At 46.6% G+C, this 18,943-nt stretch overlaps 2 protein-coding genes across 2 annotated transcripts; one reads left to right on the top strand and one right to left on the bottom strand.

Annotated features, from left to right (window-relative positions):
- Positions 1 to 7,692: 7,692 nt before the first annotated feature.
- On the bottom strand, positions 7,693 to 18,935 carry RGP1 (RGP1 homolog, RAB6A GEF complex partner 1). Its single transcript, XM_033238145.1, has 9 exons — positions 18,798 to 18,935; positions 18,300 to 18,434; positions 17,792 to 17,928; positions 17,436 to 17,519; positions 17,188 to 17,337; positions 16,765 to 16,911; positions 16,425 to 16,552; positions 16,038 to 16,227; positions 7,693 to 15,531 (listed from the first exon to the last, which is right to left on the bottom strand). The coding sequence occupies exons 2-9, from the start codon at positions 18,413 to 18,415 to the stop codon at positions 15,308 to 15,310; spliced, it is 1,176 nt and encodes a 391-aa protein (XP_033094036.1). The 5' UTR covers positions 18,416 to 18,434; positions 18,798 to 18,935; the 3' UTR covers positions 7,693 to 15,307.
- Positions 14,034 to 15,192, top strand: MSMP (microseminoprotein, prostate associated). The gene is made up of 3 exons (XM_033238148.1): positions 14,034 to 14,189; positions 14,421 to 14,529; positions 14,902 to 15,192. Exons 1-3 carry the CDS (start codon positions 14,060 to 14,062, stop codon positions 15,080 to 15,082), a joined length of 420 nt encoding a protein of 139 aa, XP_033094039.1. The 5' UTR covers positions 14,034 to 14,059; the 3' UTR covers positions 15,083 to 15,192.
- Positions 18,936 to 18,943: the final 8 nt, after the last annotated feature.

Here is an 18,943-nt window from a genome sequence, read left to right on the forward strand (position 1 = left end):
GGAGTTGGAGACCAGTCCGGCCAATATAGCGAAACCCTCTCTCTACTAAAAATACAAAAACTTAGCCGGGTATAATGGTGGACACCTATAATCCCAGCTACTCAGGCTGAGGCACAAGAATTGCTTGAACCTGGGAGGCGGAGATGGCAGTGAGCTGAGATCGTGCCACTGCACTCCAGCCTGGGCGACAGAGTGCAAAACAACAACAACAAATGTCCACTTAATGTCTACGTTTCTTTTCCTATTATCTAGTTCCAGTCTTACCAGGCTATGTCCAGGCTCAGCAAGAAAGAATGCCATGATGAATTTAATGATGTCTGCTATGGACAGATGATAAAGGAGTCAAGCCATGAATAGTGTATTTGCTGATATAATGTTTCCTCAAATCCATCAATATAAATTAATCTGCCCTCTTTATTTGTATCTACTAAAATCCTACTCATCATCCAAGACTAGGTCATAGAGCTCATCTTGCTCTGACTTAACACCATTTACTATTTGGCTATTTAATACTGGTATTAGTTTATAAATGTTAATAGTAAATAGAACTTATTTTTGATACTTGAAATGGCTTGAAGAATGGTGGTATCATTAACATAAAGTATGACTTGTTTTAAGGAATACATGAATGGCTAATTATAGAAGGTATCTGGTCCTCTGGCTATCAGAAAAGAGATCTAAGAGTTCTCCAAAGGTAGTATTAATGAACTCTTCTGGAAAAAAAAAAAAACAAAAAACCAATTCGCTTAAACCAAAGAAAAGAGTATTAAGTCTGGTCATTACACCTCAATAGTAACAGGAACATGAGATCATGTGATATGATTCTGCAGCCAGTACTGCTCTACCACATGACACATTGTATTATAGTTGGCTGTATGCAGCCCAAGATTCCCTTTTCTCTGCAGATCAGTGACTCTTCATGGAAAGAGGTTCACGTTCTATAACACAATAATATTAAGAAGATTACCAACAATCTAAAATGCTTCCTTCAGTTGAGGATTTGAGAAACCACAGAGAGGCAACAACATTTTTCTTGACTTTAAATATATACAATGGATGTTTATTATAATAAACACAATTTTGCCCACTCCAATAAAAACTCCAAGGGAGCAAGGACATTGTCTAGTGTTTTCATTACTGTAACTCCAGTGCCTGACTCATAGTAGGTAATCTATATATATTTTACTACTGAACAGTACTACTTAATAAATATTAGATGAAGATAATACACAGAACAAAACTTGAATATTTCTATTCTACAACCTGTCATTTGAAAGAGGCAGTCATCTTTATTCCAGATTCTTCCTTTCCTACTGTGTCTTTTGTGCAGTGAGAACAAAATTAAGCATGCAATCAAAATGGATCATAGACATAAAAGACCTAAATGTAAAAGCTGAAATCATAAAACTTTTAGATATAGGAGAAAATGTAGGGAAAAAAAATCTCTGTGACCTGGTATAAGGGAAGATTTCTTATGCAGGATACAAAAAACACTAGCCATACAAGAAAAAAGCAAAAAATTAGACTTCACCAAAATTTAAAACTTCCGCTCCTCAAAAGACACTATAAAGAAAACAAAAAGGCAAGCCACCAAGTGGGGGAAAATTTAATTCATATACTCACAAAGGACTTGTATCCAGAATATATAAAGAACTCTTAAAACTCAGTAAGAAGCCAAACATTCCAGTTTTTTAAATGGGCAAATAATTTCAATAGATTTCACCAAATATGAGATATTGATGACATAAAAGCACATAAAAAGATGCTCAAAGTCATTAAACATTAGGAAAATGCAAATTAAAACCACAATGAGGCAGCACTACACATCTACTAGAGTGATTTTTTTTTTTTTTTTTTTTTTGAGAAATTGACGATACTAAGGCCGGGTGCAGTGGCTCACGCCTGTAATCCCAGCACTTTGGGAGGCCGAGGCAGGCGAATCACAAGGTCAGGAGATCAAGACCATCCTGGCTAACACAGTGAAACCCCGTCTCTACTAAAAATACAAAAAATTAGCCGGGCGTGGTGGCGGGCGCCCATAGTCCCAGCTACTCAGGAGGCTGAGGCAGGAGAATAGCCTGAACCTGGGAGGTGGATTTTGCAGTGAGCCGAGATCATGACACTGCACTCCAGCCTGGGCGACAGAGCGAGACTCTGTCTCAAAAAAAATAAAAAAGAAACTGACAATACTAAGTGCTGACAGGGATGCAAAGCAACTGGAACTCCCATATAATGCTAGTAAGTGGAAAACTGTACAGACGCTTTGGAAAACAGTATGGCACTTCTCTTTTTAAAAAATCTATCTTATTAATAAATTAGTAACTTTTTTTTTTTTTTTGAGACAGGGTCATGCTCTGTTACCCAGGCTGGAGTACAGCAGCAAGATCATGACTCACTGCAACCTCCGCCTTGTAGACACAGATGATCCTCCCACCTCAGCTTCCCGAGTAGCTGGGATTACAGGCCTGGGCCACCACACCCAGCTAATTTTTGTATTTTTTGTAGAGATGGGGTTTCGCCATGTTGTCCATGCTGGTCTCAAACTCCTGGACTCAAGCAATCTGCCTGCCTTGGCCTCCCAAAGTGCTGGGATTACAGGCATGAGCCACTGCACTGAACTGGCAGTTTTTACTTATCAAGTAAAACATTCACTTACAATAGGACCTAAGATTTTACTTCTAGGCATTGATCTTAAAAAAATGCAAACATATGTCCACAAAGACTTCAATGTGAGTGTTCATAGCAGCTTCCAAAAAAGTGGAAAACAGCCCAAATATCCATAATCAGATGAATGAATAAACTGCTGTATGTCCATACAATGAATTATTGCTCAGCAGTAAAAATGGACAATTTTTTTTTTTTTTTTTCTTGAGACAGAGTCTTGCTCTGTTGCCAGGCTGGAGTGCAGTGGCGCCATCTTGGCTCACTGCAACCTGTCTCCTGAGTTCAAGAGATCCTCCTCCCTCAGCCTCCTGAGTAGCTGGGACTACAGGCGTACACCACCACGCCCAGCTAGTTTTTGTATTTTTAGTCAAGACAGATTTTCACCATGTTGGCCAGGCTGGTCTCAAACTCCTGACCTTCCATGATCCGCCCACCTCCGCATCCCAAAGTACTGGGATTACAGGAGTGAGCCATCGTGCCTGGCCAAACTATTAATATACATAAAAACATGAATAAATATCAAATACAGTGTGCTGAGTTAAAGAAGCCAAACGCAGAATGCAGAATACATACTCTGTGATTCCATTTGCATGAAACTCTACAAATCTACAGTGATAGAAACCAGATCAGTGTGGATTGCAATCAGTGGGGAGTAAATGCAAAGGGTAATAAGGAAATTTGGGGGCAGTGGCGGGGTGGTGACAGAGATGTTCTATATATTGATTGGGAAGATGATTACACAGGTATATACATCTGTTAAAACTCACTGAATTGTACATTTTAAATGGGTACATCTTCTTGTATATAAATTATATTTCAATAAAGTTGAAAAAAAGTATTTTGAAACGATTATTTAAAAGTATGTTTTGTTATCAATAGTAGCTGGCCAACAAATCATTATAGAGATTAAGCAGCTCATTGGTAATATAAGGTTATCCTTGCTCCATTAGCCTTCTGAAACATACCAGAAGAACAAGTTCTCTGTCAGTGGAAATGGAGGTTAATTTCTTATTCAATTCACAGAGGTTAAAGAGTGTGAATATGCACACTTCTCATCATTAGCTTAAGTCAAATTTTAAAAAATCAGACCAAGCAATAAGAATTAAAATTAACCTTTTTCCATTGAGGGAAAACTAAACACTTCTCTTCTTTTTCTTCTTTTTTCTTCTTTCTTCTTTTCATTTTATTTTATTTTTGAGACAGAGTCTCACTGTTTCCCAGGCTGAGTGTGGTGGCATGATCATGGCTCACTACAGCCTCAAGCTCCTAGCCTCAAGCCATCCTCCCACCTCAGCCTCCTGAGTTAAAAAAGGAAGTCTCTCTTCCTCACCTCCTCTCCTTTCTCAATCTCTCTTATTAGAGTTAATGTCTGTCATCAGTCTGATGTGTTTTCTTTCTCTCTTTTTTTTTTTTTTTGAGATGGAGTCTTGCTCTGTTGCCCAAACTGGAGTGCAGTGGCAAGATCTTGACTCACTGCAATCTCCATCTCCCAGGTTCAAGCGATTCTCCTGCCTCAGCCTCCCAAGCAGCTAGGATAACAGGCATACACCAACACACTCGGCTAATTTTTGTATTTTTAGTAGAGACAGGGTTTCGCCATGTTGGCCAGGCTGGTCTCAAACTCCTGACCTCAGGTGATCTGCCTGCCTTGGCCTCCCAACATGCTGGGATTACAGGCATGAGCCACCGCACCCAGCCTGATGTGTTTTCTTCCAGGCAATTTCTATATATTCATTCTTGTTTTAAAAAATGCATGCATGGGCCGGGCGCGGTGGCTCAAGCCTGTAATCCCAGTACTTTGGGAGGCCGAGGCGGGCGGATCACGAGGTCAGGAGATCGAGACCATCCTGGCTAACACAGTGAAACCCCGTCTCTACTAAAAAATACAAAAAGCTAGCCGGGCGAGGTGGCGGGCGCCTGTAGTCCCAGCTACTCAGGAGGCTGAGGCAGGAGAATGGCGTAAACCCGGGAGGCGAAGCTTGCAGTGAGCTGAGATCCTGCCACTGCACTCCAGCCCGGGCTACAGAGCGAGACTCCGTCTCAAAAAAAAAAAAAAAAAAAAGCATGCATGTGAGATATAAATAGGATTATATTATTGGTATTATTATGTAGCTTGCTTTTTATAGGCTGTGATTTTCTATTTCTTTTGTATCTTCTTGTCATGCCTGATTAAAATCGTATACATGAAAATCCTGCCAAAGGTGAAGTCTAGGAATAGGGAGGAACTCAGTTAATCTCACTATTATATAGCCCATTAATTACTCATAATAGGATGGATTTAGGCTCACATTCAGCTGAACAATGAGGATCCTAAAGAATGCTAACACAAGGCTAGCCTGAAAAGTTCTTATAAGAGATAGGGAGAAGGTTCTTAAACAGGGAAATCTCAGGATGAAAACAATGTTCCAAGAAGAATAAAATGGCAACAGCATATATAATATAGAACAGAATTAGACAGCAAGGAGACTAGTTAAGTGGCTAATACAGAATAGTAGATTAGAAGAAATGAGATTCTGGATTACAGTAGTGGCCAGTAGAATGGAGAGAAGCTTTTACTGAATTCTAACAAGGCAGACTTGTAGAGCAGAGGAAACAAAAGATTTGAACTAGAAGAGCTAGATTTGAGTCCCAGCTCTGAAATTTACTAGCTGTGTGACCTGTGGCAAGACACTTCTTCCATATCTCAGTTTCCCTGTCAATAAAAGGAACATCTTGAAATATCAGAGCCTTTAACTTTTTTTTTTCTTTAACAGCAGAACTATTTTTTTCTTCAGTTAAAAAGAAAATCTTCAAGGAAGCCAGTACATTTAATTTGTAAAACAAATAAAAGCAAGATTGTTCTGGTTGAAGCATAGGTAAAGGGCTCAGAGCCTCAGCTAGCCTTCATTTCAACCTTGTCAGCCACTTCTGAGGCATCCTTCAGAAATCTCCAGACGGCTGAGGAACAAAGTTTGAGAAATCTCTAAAGACTTTACTATCAACTCTATTATCACTTACTTAAGGGGGTAAAATTGACAGAGGTGCCTAGAAAAGTAACAATGAATTTAATAGTGTCACAGAATCACATGACAGAAAGGGCGAATTGACTCTTCCTAAATCTGCCTGCTTCTTCTTGCAGGTTGAACCCAATTTAATGTCTAAAACCTCATCTAACCCTTGTGCAAACGGTCATCTAACCCGTATATAAACAATATGGCCACAATTTACTGCCTAACAATTCAGCTCATTCCACTTTGGGGTCCTCAAATGAGTCAAAAGTTCTTCCTCATCAAGCCAAAACTTGTCCCCCATCACTAAATAAAAGTTCTTTATCTTCTGGAACTAAACCAAGTAAATCTAATCGCTCCTTCATCATGACAGTCCTTCAATTGTCTGAGGAGAGCTATCACATCTGCTTTATTTCCCTGTATTCTCCCTTGCTCTGGCATGGCATGAATGTCCCAGGGAGGCAGCCTGCTCCTGTTTTGGATCAAGTTGAATTTTTTTTTTTAACAGAATCTCACACTGATCTCAGCTCACTGCAACCTCCACCTCAGGTTTAAGTGATTCTCCTGCCTCAGCTGGGATTACAGGCATGTGCCACCATGCCTGGTTACTTTTTTGTATTTTTGGTAGAGACGGGGGTTTCACCATGTTGACCAGGCTGGTCTCGAACTCTTGACCCCAAGTGATCTGCCTGCCTTGGCCTCCCAAAGTGTTAGGATTACAGGTGTGAGCCACCACGCCCAGCCCGAGTCAGTATTTTTAAGCATCTAAGCACAAGTAGGTTTTCATTTATTCATGGCTTTAAAGAGACTTAATTAATCAAGCCAGATGATCCCCCTTTAAAAAATGACTAGCTTTGATAACTAAGTGTAAACAGAACCCAAATTCATTATTTGTTTTTGTTGTTGTTGTTGTTGTTGTTTTTTAGACAGGGTCTTGCTCTGTCACCCAGGCTGAAGTGTAGTGGCACAATCATGGCTCACTGCAGCATCGACCTCCCAGGCTCAAGTGATTCTCTCACCTGAGGCTCCCGAGTAGCTGAGACTACAGGAGTGCACCACCACACCTGGCTAATTTCTGTATTCTTTTTTGTAGATACAGGGTTTTGTCATGTTACCCAGGCAGGTCTTGAACTCCTGGCAATCCACCTGCCTCATGTTCCCAAAGTGCTGGGATTACAGGCATGAGCCACTGCACCTGGCCCTAAAAATATTCTTTTCTTGCTAAACATTAGCTGCTTCCAGTGTCCTAGAAGTAGATTGCCAAACCTTTTGGCCCAAAGCAAATTGTAAAGACATTTAGCTAGGGATGCAAAAACATCTAAGACTCAAGGTTCAGTGAAGTAGGCATAAATAACATAAATAAAGAGAAGCATCCTGATTTCAAAGCTTGCATCTAACAACCAACTCCCAGAGAAATGTAGTTCTCATGATTACAAATTCAGTTATCACCAAAATGACATGAAATATCAATACTAGAAGGAAAGCTTCATTCACCATTCCCTATCCCACCCACCCCATAAATCTACTACCAGGTCTGTGAAATCAGGATCTGTGGCTTGGGCCTCAGTATCTGCCAGCCTGGGTAGTTTGGGGGATGGGGAAAAGGAAGTATGACTGAGTCCCTAAGGATAAAGCAAGCCAGCATAGCCACAGTCCGTGATGCCTGTGGGAGCACTGAGCCTTTACAGTTTCCTGTGCTCCAGTTGTCTTGGTAACCTGAGGCCTCCTTATTTGTGTTGGCATCGTGGGGCCAAAAGCAGAAGCAAAGCTGGAACACCAGGAAGACTTGCAGGGAAAAAAAAATGTAGATAATGCAGCAGTTATGCCACAGGAGGGTCAAGCCTAGGGCAGAAGAATTACCTGGTTGGGGGTGGGAAGGTAGTGTCTTGTAAAAATCAGATCTGGGTTCTACCTTCAGTGTTTCTGATTCAGTAGGTCTAGGATAAGCTCAGGAACCTGCAATTTTAAGAAGTTACCACCTACCAAGTAAGTCAAAGACCACACTTTTAAAACTCCAGCTACAAATCAGCAGTTAGGAAGAGAAAGTATAACCATTTAATCAATTTCAAAAAGCTGATATTCTAGCACAGTAATTCTCAACACTGGGGCAGAGGGCATATTTTGTCTTCCAGGAACATTTGGCAGGATTTGGAGACATTTTGGTTGTCGCAATTGAGATAGTATTACTGTTATCTACTGAGTAGCTGCTAAGCATCCTACAACGCGCACAGGACAGCACCCCACAACAAAGGATTATCCTCCAAAATGTTAACAGTGTCATAGCTGAGAAACTCTGTACATGAGAATATTCGGCTCTTCCAACAACCACCCCCTCCCGTCGCTCATCAGCCTCAATCCATTGGAAATCAATGCTACACAGTTTAGGTCACAATGCAGAGACTTATGTGAGATCCCCTGAAAAACTTTTGAGACCCCAGAAATCTTTTTCAAAATAGTGAATTTCATTAAACAGATAGATAAGGAGAAGATTAGAACAGACAATAAAGGAAAGTAAGTACGGGCAACAAGGGTGAACCAAAAAAGGAATCAAGAGAGGCTGAGGCACTGGGTGACAGCAGCAGGAAATCAATGTTGCCCCTCAGTGAATGCAGCCCATTTGTAAAGTCGTAAACCCATGAAAAATAACATAGGCACAAAAAATGAAAAAAAAAAAAAAGGAAAAATGGATAAAGGAACTGTGTAGAAGTAGCTTTAGAATTTGTCAAGTGTAAATCTGGATGAAAAAAGGACATTAGAGATTCTTCTGCAAAAGAATGCTTAAATAAAAATTCTACAGCAAAGACAACAGGACTTCTAGAAGGAGGTCAAGAATTATATCAGAAAGGGAAAAAATTCTAAGTATTTACAACCCTCTACTCCTAATCACCCCCAAGATAGGTGGATCCAGAAACTGCACCTTGGTTTTACTGAGCAGAGATGATGAGAGGGAAGGGAAAGTGGAGAAGCAATTGCATATCAAAGAATTCTTTTTTTTTTTTTTTTTTTTTTTCTGGAGACAGGGTCTCACTCTGTCACCCAGGCTGGAGTGCAGTGCAGTGGTGCAATCTTGGCTCACTGGAGCCTCAGCCTCCCAGGTTTCAGTGATTCTCCCATCCCAGCCTCCAGAATAGCTGGGATTACAGGCACGCGCCACCACGCCCAGTTAATTTTTGTATTTTTAGAGACAGGGTTTCACCATGTTGGCCCGGCTGGTCTTGAACTCCTGGTCTCAAGCAATCTGCCTGCCTTGGCCTCCCCAAGTGTTGAGATTACAGGTGTCAGCCACTGTGCCCAGCCCATCATCTATTGTAATAATTTAGAAATCTGGCACCAGGATTATGAAATTCACTATACAGTGTCTGGCATAACACCAAGTTTAAATGGTCACTCAGTGGACTTCACAATAATGGCCACTTTATGCTTCTGGATGCAAAACGCTGGGAGAGTTTCAAGTGGATATGAATTTGAGAATGTGTTTTATTGTAGGAAAAGTAATGGAAACATAAGCATCTTTTTCTAATCACAGGAAAGTTTAAGGCTTTGGTGAAAGCAAGCATAACTGAGTTTAAAAACAGTCTAGAATAAGAAAAGGGTAATAGAAGAGGAAGGAAGGCAGAAGTGGACCATGCAGAATAAATAATCAAGCCTAGCTTTTTAAAAAATCTGAGGTCTTATTAAAGAGAAAGGAGGAAAAGGGAGGATTTCAACATAAGAGTGTTAAAGGTGGAAAAGAGCCAGAAAGGACTGTGGGCTTTAAAAAAAAATCAGTGAAGCAGTAATGGTGTATGTTGGCGAAGAGAAGTGTAGAGTTGAGAGAAGGGAGAGAATTTATAGTAGAGGAAGTTAGTGTGAAGTTTTCCTCTCAAGATGCCCAGCAGAGCAAAGAAGGAATGAAGGCAAAGGCCACTGGGAACAGGGTAGAGCTGGGGCTAAAACAGCATGGGAGAAAGCAACAGGGCCCAAAGCAAGACATTTTTCTTTAAATTATTAATTGACCCAGATTTGCTTGTTTGGGACCAAAGGCAATGCAGAGTTTAAGGATCCTTATAATTTATAAAGTAATCGCCTTTGGCCCAACACAGATCATAAGGATCATGACAGAATTAGTGTCTCTGAGACAAATACAAAATACCATTTCAGTGTTGATTTTAGAAGAGAAGTCAGGCTAATAAATTGCTGTGTTATAGAAATACTATGGTGAATTAAACAGCTTTAACTTTTTCTGTCAGCCACAGGATAAATACAGAAACTGTATAGTTACATACACATCCACAGAAGATAGTAGCCTAACATATATGCTAAAACTGTGAGTTGTTTGTCTTTATATACCGTAGTCCAAGGCTCCCATTCCAAGAAATGTTTTACTTGGTTCAAAATATATAGGGCCGGTTAGAGGGCTACACAGAAAAAAGGTTAAAAATAAAGACAGTAAAATGAGGGAGAGGAAAAGTGGAAGTGCAGCACTACTGATCCAGAAAAACTGAGGCATCAGTCACAAAGAATTCAATCAAGTCAGTGAGGGGAAAATGGCAGAAAAGTCAAACAAGAAAAAGGCTCAACACCACCATATTATTAATCTGAGAGCCTCACTTTGGATTTTAAGTCAAATATTGAATTAGATTGTGCAACTCTTCTATTTTTATTTTTAAATTTTTTATTTTTAAAAAATCCACCAAAATTACCTAAATCGTTTGACAAATAGAGTCATACAATTTTAAATGACTATAAAAATGTGCAGATCAGTGCCAAATTTTTTGGCCAAGGCTGAATGGCAGACAGTAATCCAAGAGGCAGACAACCTTGCTTTTAAACCATCCGTTACACGAGACCAGCAGGCTCCCTTCTACCTGTGAGACCAAATAATCCCAAAATGTACACAAAAAATCACAACTCCCCCTACTCCCTAAAACCTACCCTTCACTGTGTACGCCAGCCTCTGCACAGACCTGATGCCTGGGGTTTAGCCATTTCCACCTTCCCACCTGATGTTGGTCTCCCTCCTCCCTCCTCAGGTCCCTCAGTTCTCCCAGGCCTAACTTGGCGTGCTTCCTTCCTCTGTCACCCCAATCAACCCGGCTCCCCTTCCCTTTCTGGGCCTCGCCATCTGCCGGTTTCCCCTTTCCCCCTCGGGGGCCCCTCCTTGCCCTGGGGTCTGCTCTCGGTCCGCCAAGTTCTCCCAAGGGATCCCTCCCCACCTGCCTCCATTCAGTCAGACTGTGTTCAGTGTCCGTTTCGCGCCTGTAGCGACATCAGGACAGAAGCCCACTAAGTGACCCTCTGCTCCCAGAAACCCTCCTGGCTCCTCCAGACCCTCCGGGGCTCTGGCCCGCAGCTCTCCTCTCCCTCCGGCGGCGGGGGTCGGCGGTGACTCACCGGAGGGCCGCCGGGGTTGGGGGTGGTGCCGGAATACTCTCACTTCCTCGCGGCGCACCTGCCCCGAGGCTGGAGCGCCGCCCGGCCGGGCCTCCGGCGGATGTTTTCCTTGTCCCCATGCGTGCAGTGAGCGCCAGCCGCCCCCTCCGGGCCCTGCGCGCCAGCCTCCGAGCCCCCAGGACCCAGCGGGCCTGGTCCTTAACGACTCACCCCCTCCCCAGCAGGCACGCATGCGGGCTCGACCAACACCTCTACGCCGCTCCCCAACTTCTGGGAGAGGACTCCTGGCTCAGCCCAGCCTCTAGCTTTCCCGAAGCCCCTGCATGCCTACCTCATCTTCGTTACAGGCGATGAACCCTCACTTCTGTCCCCGTTTCCACACACGTACCACCAATCCCCACTGGGGCTCCCTTCCCCTTCAGCATCACCCCCACCTTCATGCGCCCCAGCTGCCCACTCACGTCCGCCCCCTATTGGGCTGGCTCTAGTTTGCAGAAGATGGCCCAAAGCCCAGCTTCCTTCCAAGGTGTCCTCTAGACCCCCTCTCTGGGAAAGGCGGCAGAGCTACTGGCCACTGACAAGACCTTTGGGACCTCGTGCTAGACAGGTCTTCGAATCCACCTGCTCCCGCCCAGAGAGCAGGCCCAGGCCGTGCCTCCCACACTGCAGCCGACCTCAGAGCACCCTGCTTCAACTGTGAGTTTTTTCTTGGCACTCCTCTGAAACGGAAAGGGCATCAGTCCTGACTAGGGCGAACGTGAGGTCCATTCTGCATCTCCATCCACCTTAGCTGTCTCCTTGGAAGAAGACAGGAAGGCAGTATGAGGTGCACTGACACAGTCATTTCTGAACAGTGAAGAGATGACAGGTAGGGCGGCCCCCCCCTTGAAAAGTCAGCCAGAAGTAGTATCTGATGCACTAGGTGGCAGGGAGTGAGTCTTGGAGTAAATGGGACTGAAAACTTAGAAAAACCAAATAAACACCAAAGAAACTGTCCTTACGGGGAATACGTGGAACATGGGTCTTTGAAGTATGGAAAATGAAAGAAATCCAGTTTGACCAGGGCCTTTAGTGCCAAAGAGATGGCTAGCAGGAGAGTAGTGAGAAAGGAGAATTGGAGAGTTCACGTGAGCGGAGATGGGAAGAAATGGATCCGAATCCCAGTGAGAAAAAGCAGGAGACTTAAAAGGACACCTTGTCCCATGGTAGAGGTGAGGGTGCAGATCTGGGGGAAGAAGGCTTATTGGGAACAGTTTCTCAAACTAGACATTCAGAAGTCAATACAAGGGCCAAAACCAAAATGCTCCTGGAAGTACCTGTTTTTGAAAGAGGTGGGAAAGGTGACATGGAGCAGGGGTCTCTATCCCCCCGGTCACAGACCAATACCAGTCTGTGGCCTGTTAGGAAGTGGGAGCACAAAGCAGGACGTGGTCGGCGGACGAGTGAGCATTACCGCCTGAGCTCCTCCTCCTGGCAGATCAGCAGGGGCATTAGATTCTCAGAGAAGTGCAAACCCCACTGTGAACTCCACATGCAAGGGATCTAGGTTGCACGCTCCTTATGAGAATCTAATGCCTGATGATCTGAGGTGGAACAGTTTCACCCCAAAATCATCCCCTCACTGCTATTCCCCTCTATCCACTGCTGGAAAAATTGTTTTCCACAAAACCTGTCCCTGGTACCAAAAAGGTTGGGGACTGCTAACATGGAGCATGAGTGTGAAAGGGGCAGAGGTCTATGCCAGGAGACAGCCATCCCCAACAGAAGCCCTCAGCTATGCACAAACTGCTTAATGTCACTCAAAGAAAAGAATGTCACCCATTTTGCCTCTGAGCTTTAGCCCCAATCACAGCAACTATTTCCTGATGCTTACGCACCAGAGATGGTGATAAAAGCACTGCACGCATTATCTCATTTAATCCTCATAACAGCCCAATGAGTTGGCATTACTATCCCCAATGTATAGATGAGGAAACAGGCTCAGAGAGGTGAAGTAATCTGACCAGGTTACATAGCTAAGTGGAGTCAGGATCTGAATCCAAGAAGACTGTCTCTGCAGCCTATGCTCTCAATCACCCATTCTGGGCTCCTCCAGAACCTGTGGGAAACTCAGAGGATGCCAAGTGATAAATTCCTAAAAACCACACTCCATTACATATGGGAGGAAAGAGAGGACACCTCTGTGAACCTGGAGTGATTCATCCTATCAGGGCACGTAGAGATGCTCCTTTTTGAAAGGGGGAAAGAACCATCCCCAGAGGTGGGGTGATCCCACATCTGCTGTATGTTTGAGGGTGATAAGCAATGGACAGTTCACCTCTGGAATGCCTGAGGAAAAGAGACCATCCCCAACATCTCTGAGGGGCACCCCTATTTCTTGGATACATTAGGGAAATCCTGCCCCAGGATCTGAGGGAAACACAGTCTCCATTCCAGGTGCCTGCTCACTCTCCTGGAGCCTCTGGCCGTCGCACCCTATTGCAGCTCCTGGGTTTGGCTGGGGCACAGGATTAACCATCCCCAGGAAATGCCTCCCTCCGGTTCAGGCAGGGATCCCAGCATACACACCCCTGGTGGTGGCAGTGGGGGAGAAAGGGGGAAGGTGGAATGCTTCCTTCTCTCCAGGTCAGGGAAGAGATCTGGGGACCACCTGGGGGCCCTCACCCCTCCTGCCTCCTTGCTGGGGAAGTGCCCAGTCCAGTGCCCGTTCCATGGCCACCTCCCTCCCTCTAGCTGTGCCGGGGCATGAATCAGCTCTCACAGCTTGTTAAAGCTAGACCTCTTGTTTTCATGCCCTCACCTCAGGAAACAGAGTTACAGCTTTTCCAGCTCTACTCAGCAGGGGGCCAGGGTCCTCACTTTATAAACATCCCCAGCCTGTGAGAGCAGAGGGCAGGGAGATAGTGTGAGACACGAGCCCAGGGGAGAAAGAAAGAAACTAAGACTCAAGGAGCAACGCAAAGCAAAGTCAAGCAGTCAAGACCAGAGTAGCTGAGCAGAGGCCAAGAAAGGTCCGAGAGTGCTGTGCAGCAGTAATGGCCCTGAGGATGCTCTGGGCTGGACGGGCCAAGGGGATCCTAGGAGGCTGGGGGATCGTCTGCTTGGTGATGTCTCTACTCCTCCAGCACCCAGGGGTCTACAGCAAGTGCTACTTCCAAGCTCAAGGTAAAGTGGGGTGAGGCATTAGGAATGAAGGAGCAGCAGAGAGGGCACAGGGAGGACGGGGCCTTAGAGACGATCCCATGTCAAAATACCCAGGCTCCCTTCAGCTGTGAAAGAGGAAAGACAAACTAAATACGGGGATAGTGTGTACTTACCGTCTCCACCCCAGACCTGAAGAGACTCTGCCTCTCATCAGCACTCCTACACCCACTAACATTTCCCATTCTTCCCTAGCCCCCTGTCACTATGAGGGGAAATATTTCACCCTGGGTGAGTCTTGGCTCCGCAAGGACTGTTTCCATTGCACCTGTCTGCATCCTGTTGGTGTGGGCTGCTGTGACACGTGAGTGACCAAAGATGGCCTGAGAATGACTCTGATGTGAATGACTGAGGGATGATCAGGGAGTGACTAGACTGCTGTGATGTAAGAATGAACAGAAGAGCAGTACAAGATGGGCCGAACATGAAGGGCCCAACACTAGTGTGAAAAATAAGGCCTCAGGCTATAAATCAGGGGAGGTTGGGGTGTACCTGGAGACAAAATACTCCTGTTATAAAACAAAAAGGCCCACATATGGTAGGTGAGAGCTTAGGAGGACCAAGCGGCCACTGAAAGGGGCTCTAGCGGGGAAAGCTGTGAGAGAGGGAACATGTGGGCAGGGATAAAGGCAGCCTTTCACTGTGCTGATTCCTTCCCCCATCCTTGGTTCCCCAGGTCCCAGCATCCCATTGACTTTCCAGCTGGGTGTGAGGTACGTCAGGAGGCAGGAACCTGCCAGTTCTCCTTGGTGCAAAAATCTGACCCTCGGCTGCCCTGCAAAGGGGGAGGGCCTGACCCAGAATGGGGCTCAGCCAACACCCCTGTTCCTGGGGCTCCTGCTCCCCACTCCAGCTAAACTCAACTGATCACCCATCTGCTGACTGCTCACTGCTGCTGCCACTTCCAGGGAAACCACTAGCAGCTGCCAATGTATTCTGAATAAATAAATTAATGCTATAGCTGAAAGCCTGACTCTCACTGTCCACGACATTGGACCCCAGGTGGAAAAAGTGGGTCCCACTAGAGTCCAGGTGCTGAGTTCTCAGTATTCGCAAGGAACTAGCGCCAGGGTGGACCAGTTTCAGATGGTTATGGTGCTGGTGCTAGGGCCTGGGGCAGCATATGAGGCCAGGGTGGGGCTGGTAGGCAGCACCTTGATGGGGAGATCCCAGCTGAAGGTGTCTACAGGTACTTGCTCAGGACCTGTCCAGGTGGTAGGTTCGGGCTGTTCCACAGGGGGTAGGAGTACCAATCCTGGTTCTCGGGACGTTACAAATTCAAAATGCAATCTCCACTTCAAGGACACTACGGAAGAAAAAGATTAAGGTAGAAGCATTAGAAGCCAGCGGGAGTAAAAGCCAATGACAGGATATAGTTAGTGAATGAGAAAAAAACAACCTGTATTCAAGAAGACAGGGAAAAGTCACAGAGCAGGCAGCTGTGATTAAGGGTTTTTCTGAAGCAATTGGGTATTCCCATAGATGTGAGCTGAAGATAGCAGAATGAAGTACCTAACAACCCAAGAGTGAGGCAGTAAAGTCTAGGTAGTGTGAAGTAATCAAAAATCAGTGTATCACAGGCTCCCAGTAGGTAGGCATAGGGAAGGAGTTCTATCAAGCTGTTAGGAGTTTAGGGGTCAGTGCATCTAAGAAACGGGAAGAGGCTGAAGGTCTGAGAAACTGTTCAAGGTCAGAGGCTAGATGTGGGTATGTCTGGGAGTGTGTATAAGGAATCAAGATCCATTACACCCCCGCTTAGCACAGCATTTTACTGTCCCCCTCTCCCTTCTCCAGTAATAGTGAGGGTCTCACCAATGGCTGTACAGAAGCCTGGGGTGGAGCTGAGAGGGATTGGGAGGGAGAAGCTGGTTCTGGTTGTATGCAGGCAGGATTCCTGGTGCCGGGCATGAGTCACATGTGACACAGAGGTGACACCCCCTGCCCCACGTCGCCGCTGGTACTCAGGCTGTACACGCTCCTCGGTCTGTAAGCTGACTGAAAACTGGGAGCAAGAGATGTGTGCTAACAGGAAGTGCTCTCTGTAGGTGAGAGGACAGCCCAACCTCAAGCTGTTTTACAAAGGGACCCTGGATGACCCCACTATCCCCTTCTACATGCTACCCCTCTTTCTACAGGCCTTCCACCCTAGCCCTTCAACTCCAGCACCCCAGCAGATAAGAAGCTCTGCTCCCTTCTTACCTGCAAACAAGCTACAGTTCCTTCCCCTAAGTTTAAGGTCCCCACCACGTCCTCGCCAAGTCTGTACACAGATTTGAAGATGCCAAACGTCCCAACTTTCCCTCGGCCATCACTGATATTGTATAGATCTGGGGAGAATAGGACACTATAAGCCTGGAGTCTACACACTGGGGAACGTCTAGGACTGGGCACCACAGGCCAAAAGGTGGGGGTTTTCTTTATAATTGGAGGTGTGAGGTATCAGTGGATCCACAGAAGTGTGTGGTGGTTAGGAGACTGTCTGAGATGGGAATACAATGAGGGGAAGGATGGGGTAGGATAATTCTGAAAGAATTCTCACGGAGGCTGCGGCAGGATGTGGCAGCCATTAGGCGCTCCCCAGCCAGCTCAGCTAGCCATGAATCCTTCTTCCCACCTTCATCCTCCTCCAAGAATGGACTGGATGGGGCTACAGCCTCATCCTGGGGAAACCGGACATCCTGAAGGCCTAGAGAAAGAATGAGTGGAGAGGTAACGCTGAGAGGGAACAGAGATGACAGTAGAGGTTAGGGTTTTAGATTCCAACGTGAGACGGCTGAAGATAAGGGGCGCCAGGGCTGAGGTGTACATCTCTATCTCCAGAACCCTCCCTTCCTTCCCAACTCCCGAGCACCATCACTGAGACCAGGAAGTTTCCCTGCAGCCCCTCTTGCAAGCCCTCTAAGACAATTTCTGCTTTGGCATGGTCCTTCCCCAGCCCTTCCCTCCAGGAGCCCTTGCTTACCAGTCAGCACAAGAACCCTCAGAGGGACTCTGAGTAACGTGATAGGGGAGTTGACACGCTGGCAGCCAATGGTCAGTTTGTAGACGTACTTGACTGACTGACCCCGAAAGGAGGGTGGTCCCTCTATGGGCAGCACTTCACTGTAGGAGTCTGGTTGGGAAGTAGTTGTCAGGGCAGCCAGAGGCACCAGAGGAGTTCTCCCTCCAGGAGGCTTAGAAGGCAATTCAGGGATGGGGACAATCACTCACATGATTTGGACTCTCCAGGATCTAGCCTCAGGTCACAGAATAGAATTTTTGGTGGAGTAGAAAGAATGCATTGACCCCTCTCACCTGAAAAAGGTAAGAATGACTAATTTAATGACCCACTGTCCAGTACTGAACAAGACTAGCATGGCAAGTGGAGACAGTGAAAAGCTGCCAGGCCCTCTTTCCCTGCTGTGAAATGAGAATAGTCTTCTATCCCCAAAGAAATAGTCATGCTCCCCAACATCCCCAGCACAACAGGGACTATAAGAACAATTAACAACTTCACTCATGGGTGACAATGCCTCCACACACACCCCCCGTACCCCCCCTCTCCCAGGCAAATGCCCCTCTTTAACCTCGGTGTGGCAGAAAGACGGTCTGGCTGTCCGGCTGGACATCTGGCTGACTAGAGTCAGGGGGAGGCAGTGCTACTCGACTCTCACTGGCATGGAACTGGCAGTGGATTTGAGCACTGGCCCAGGCCAGGGCCTCACTGTGGGAAGAGGAAAAGGAGGCATCCCAGGTAGTTACCGACCTCACAAATGCTTTTCCAAGCTCCCTATCGCACTGTCTTAACCAACAAGGTTAGATGGCTGTCCTAGTGATCAGGAAATCCAGAACTCCAAAGAGAAACCATTAAATAAAGAGCAGCAAACTGTGGGTAAAAAGGGGAATGGGGGAGGGGAAGGAAAGCGCACAGCTATGTCATCCACATCTTCTGTTAAAGAGCCCTCTCCTACAATGAGAGCACAATGAGCAAGAGGAGGTAGTGTCGCTACAGGACAACCTGAGCACTGCCTCAGCCCCAGAGATAATCTGGCTTCTTCCCAGAAGGGCCACCACCTTCAGTGCCAGCATCCCCACCTGGATGCAGAAGTGGCCGTGGGGGGAAGGGGGTTGGTGACGGTCACTACACACTCCAGCGCCTCCCCAGCCAAAAATACAGGACCCCGGCTCAGCTCTGCTACCACTTCAATCATGGCAGCTCCGGAATGAGATCTAGAAGGAAACAAGGTGGGGCGGAGGTCAGCACCGTGACAGGGAGGGGCGTTGCGGTGAGCACCCAGGGCTGAGGACAGGGGTGGTCAGCACCGTGGTGCCCGACGGAGCGCCTGGATATAGGAGGGGTAAGCGGGTGGCAGGGAGGCGGCTGAAGACTCAGTACTGCCCAGGGGGAGGACACAGCTCTGGGCCCTAGACCCCCGCCCCTGTGCGCCGGGTTCTTCTCCCTGGGCATCCCCGCGGAGTTCCCAAACTGGCCTCCGCTCCCCCTTTCCTCAAAGTTCCACGTCCCAGCCCAAGATCACGGCCGTCCGTCACCTCGCATAGTCGACACTAGGGATCGGGACCCCCAGGCCTCACCTGCCCGCCACTCAGGGTCCCGGTCAGGTGCGCGGCAGCGGCGGCGGCGACGTCGGCGGCAGCGTCCGCTGGGCGGTAGAGGCGGGACTTCCCTTCGGTCCTCCACCCTCCGCTGAGTCCCTTCCGGCCGGAAGCGCCCGGCCGCC

Source organism: Trachypithecus francoisi, unplaced genomic scaffold, assembly GCF_009764315.1.
Source record: "Trachypithecus francoisi isolate TF-2019V2 unplaced genomic scaffold, Tfra_2.0 Lachesis_group16, whole genome shotgun sequence".
NCBI classification, from domain to species: domain Eukaryota; kingdom Metazoa; phylum Chordata; class Mammalia; order Primates; family Cercopithecidae; genus Trachypithecus; species Trachypithecus francoisi.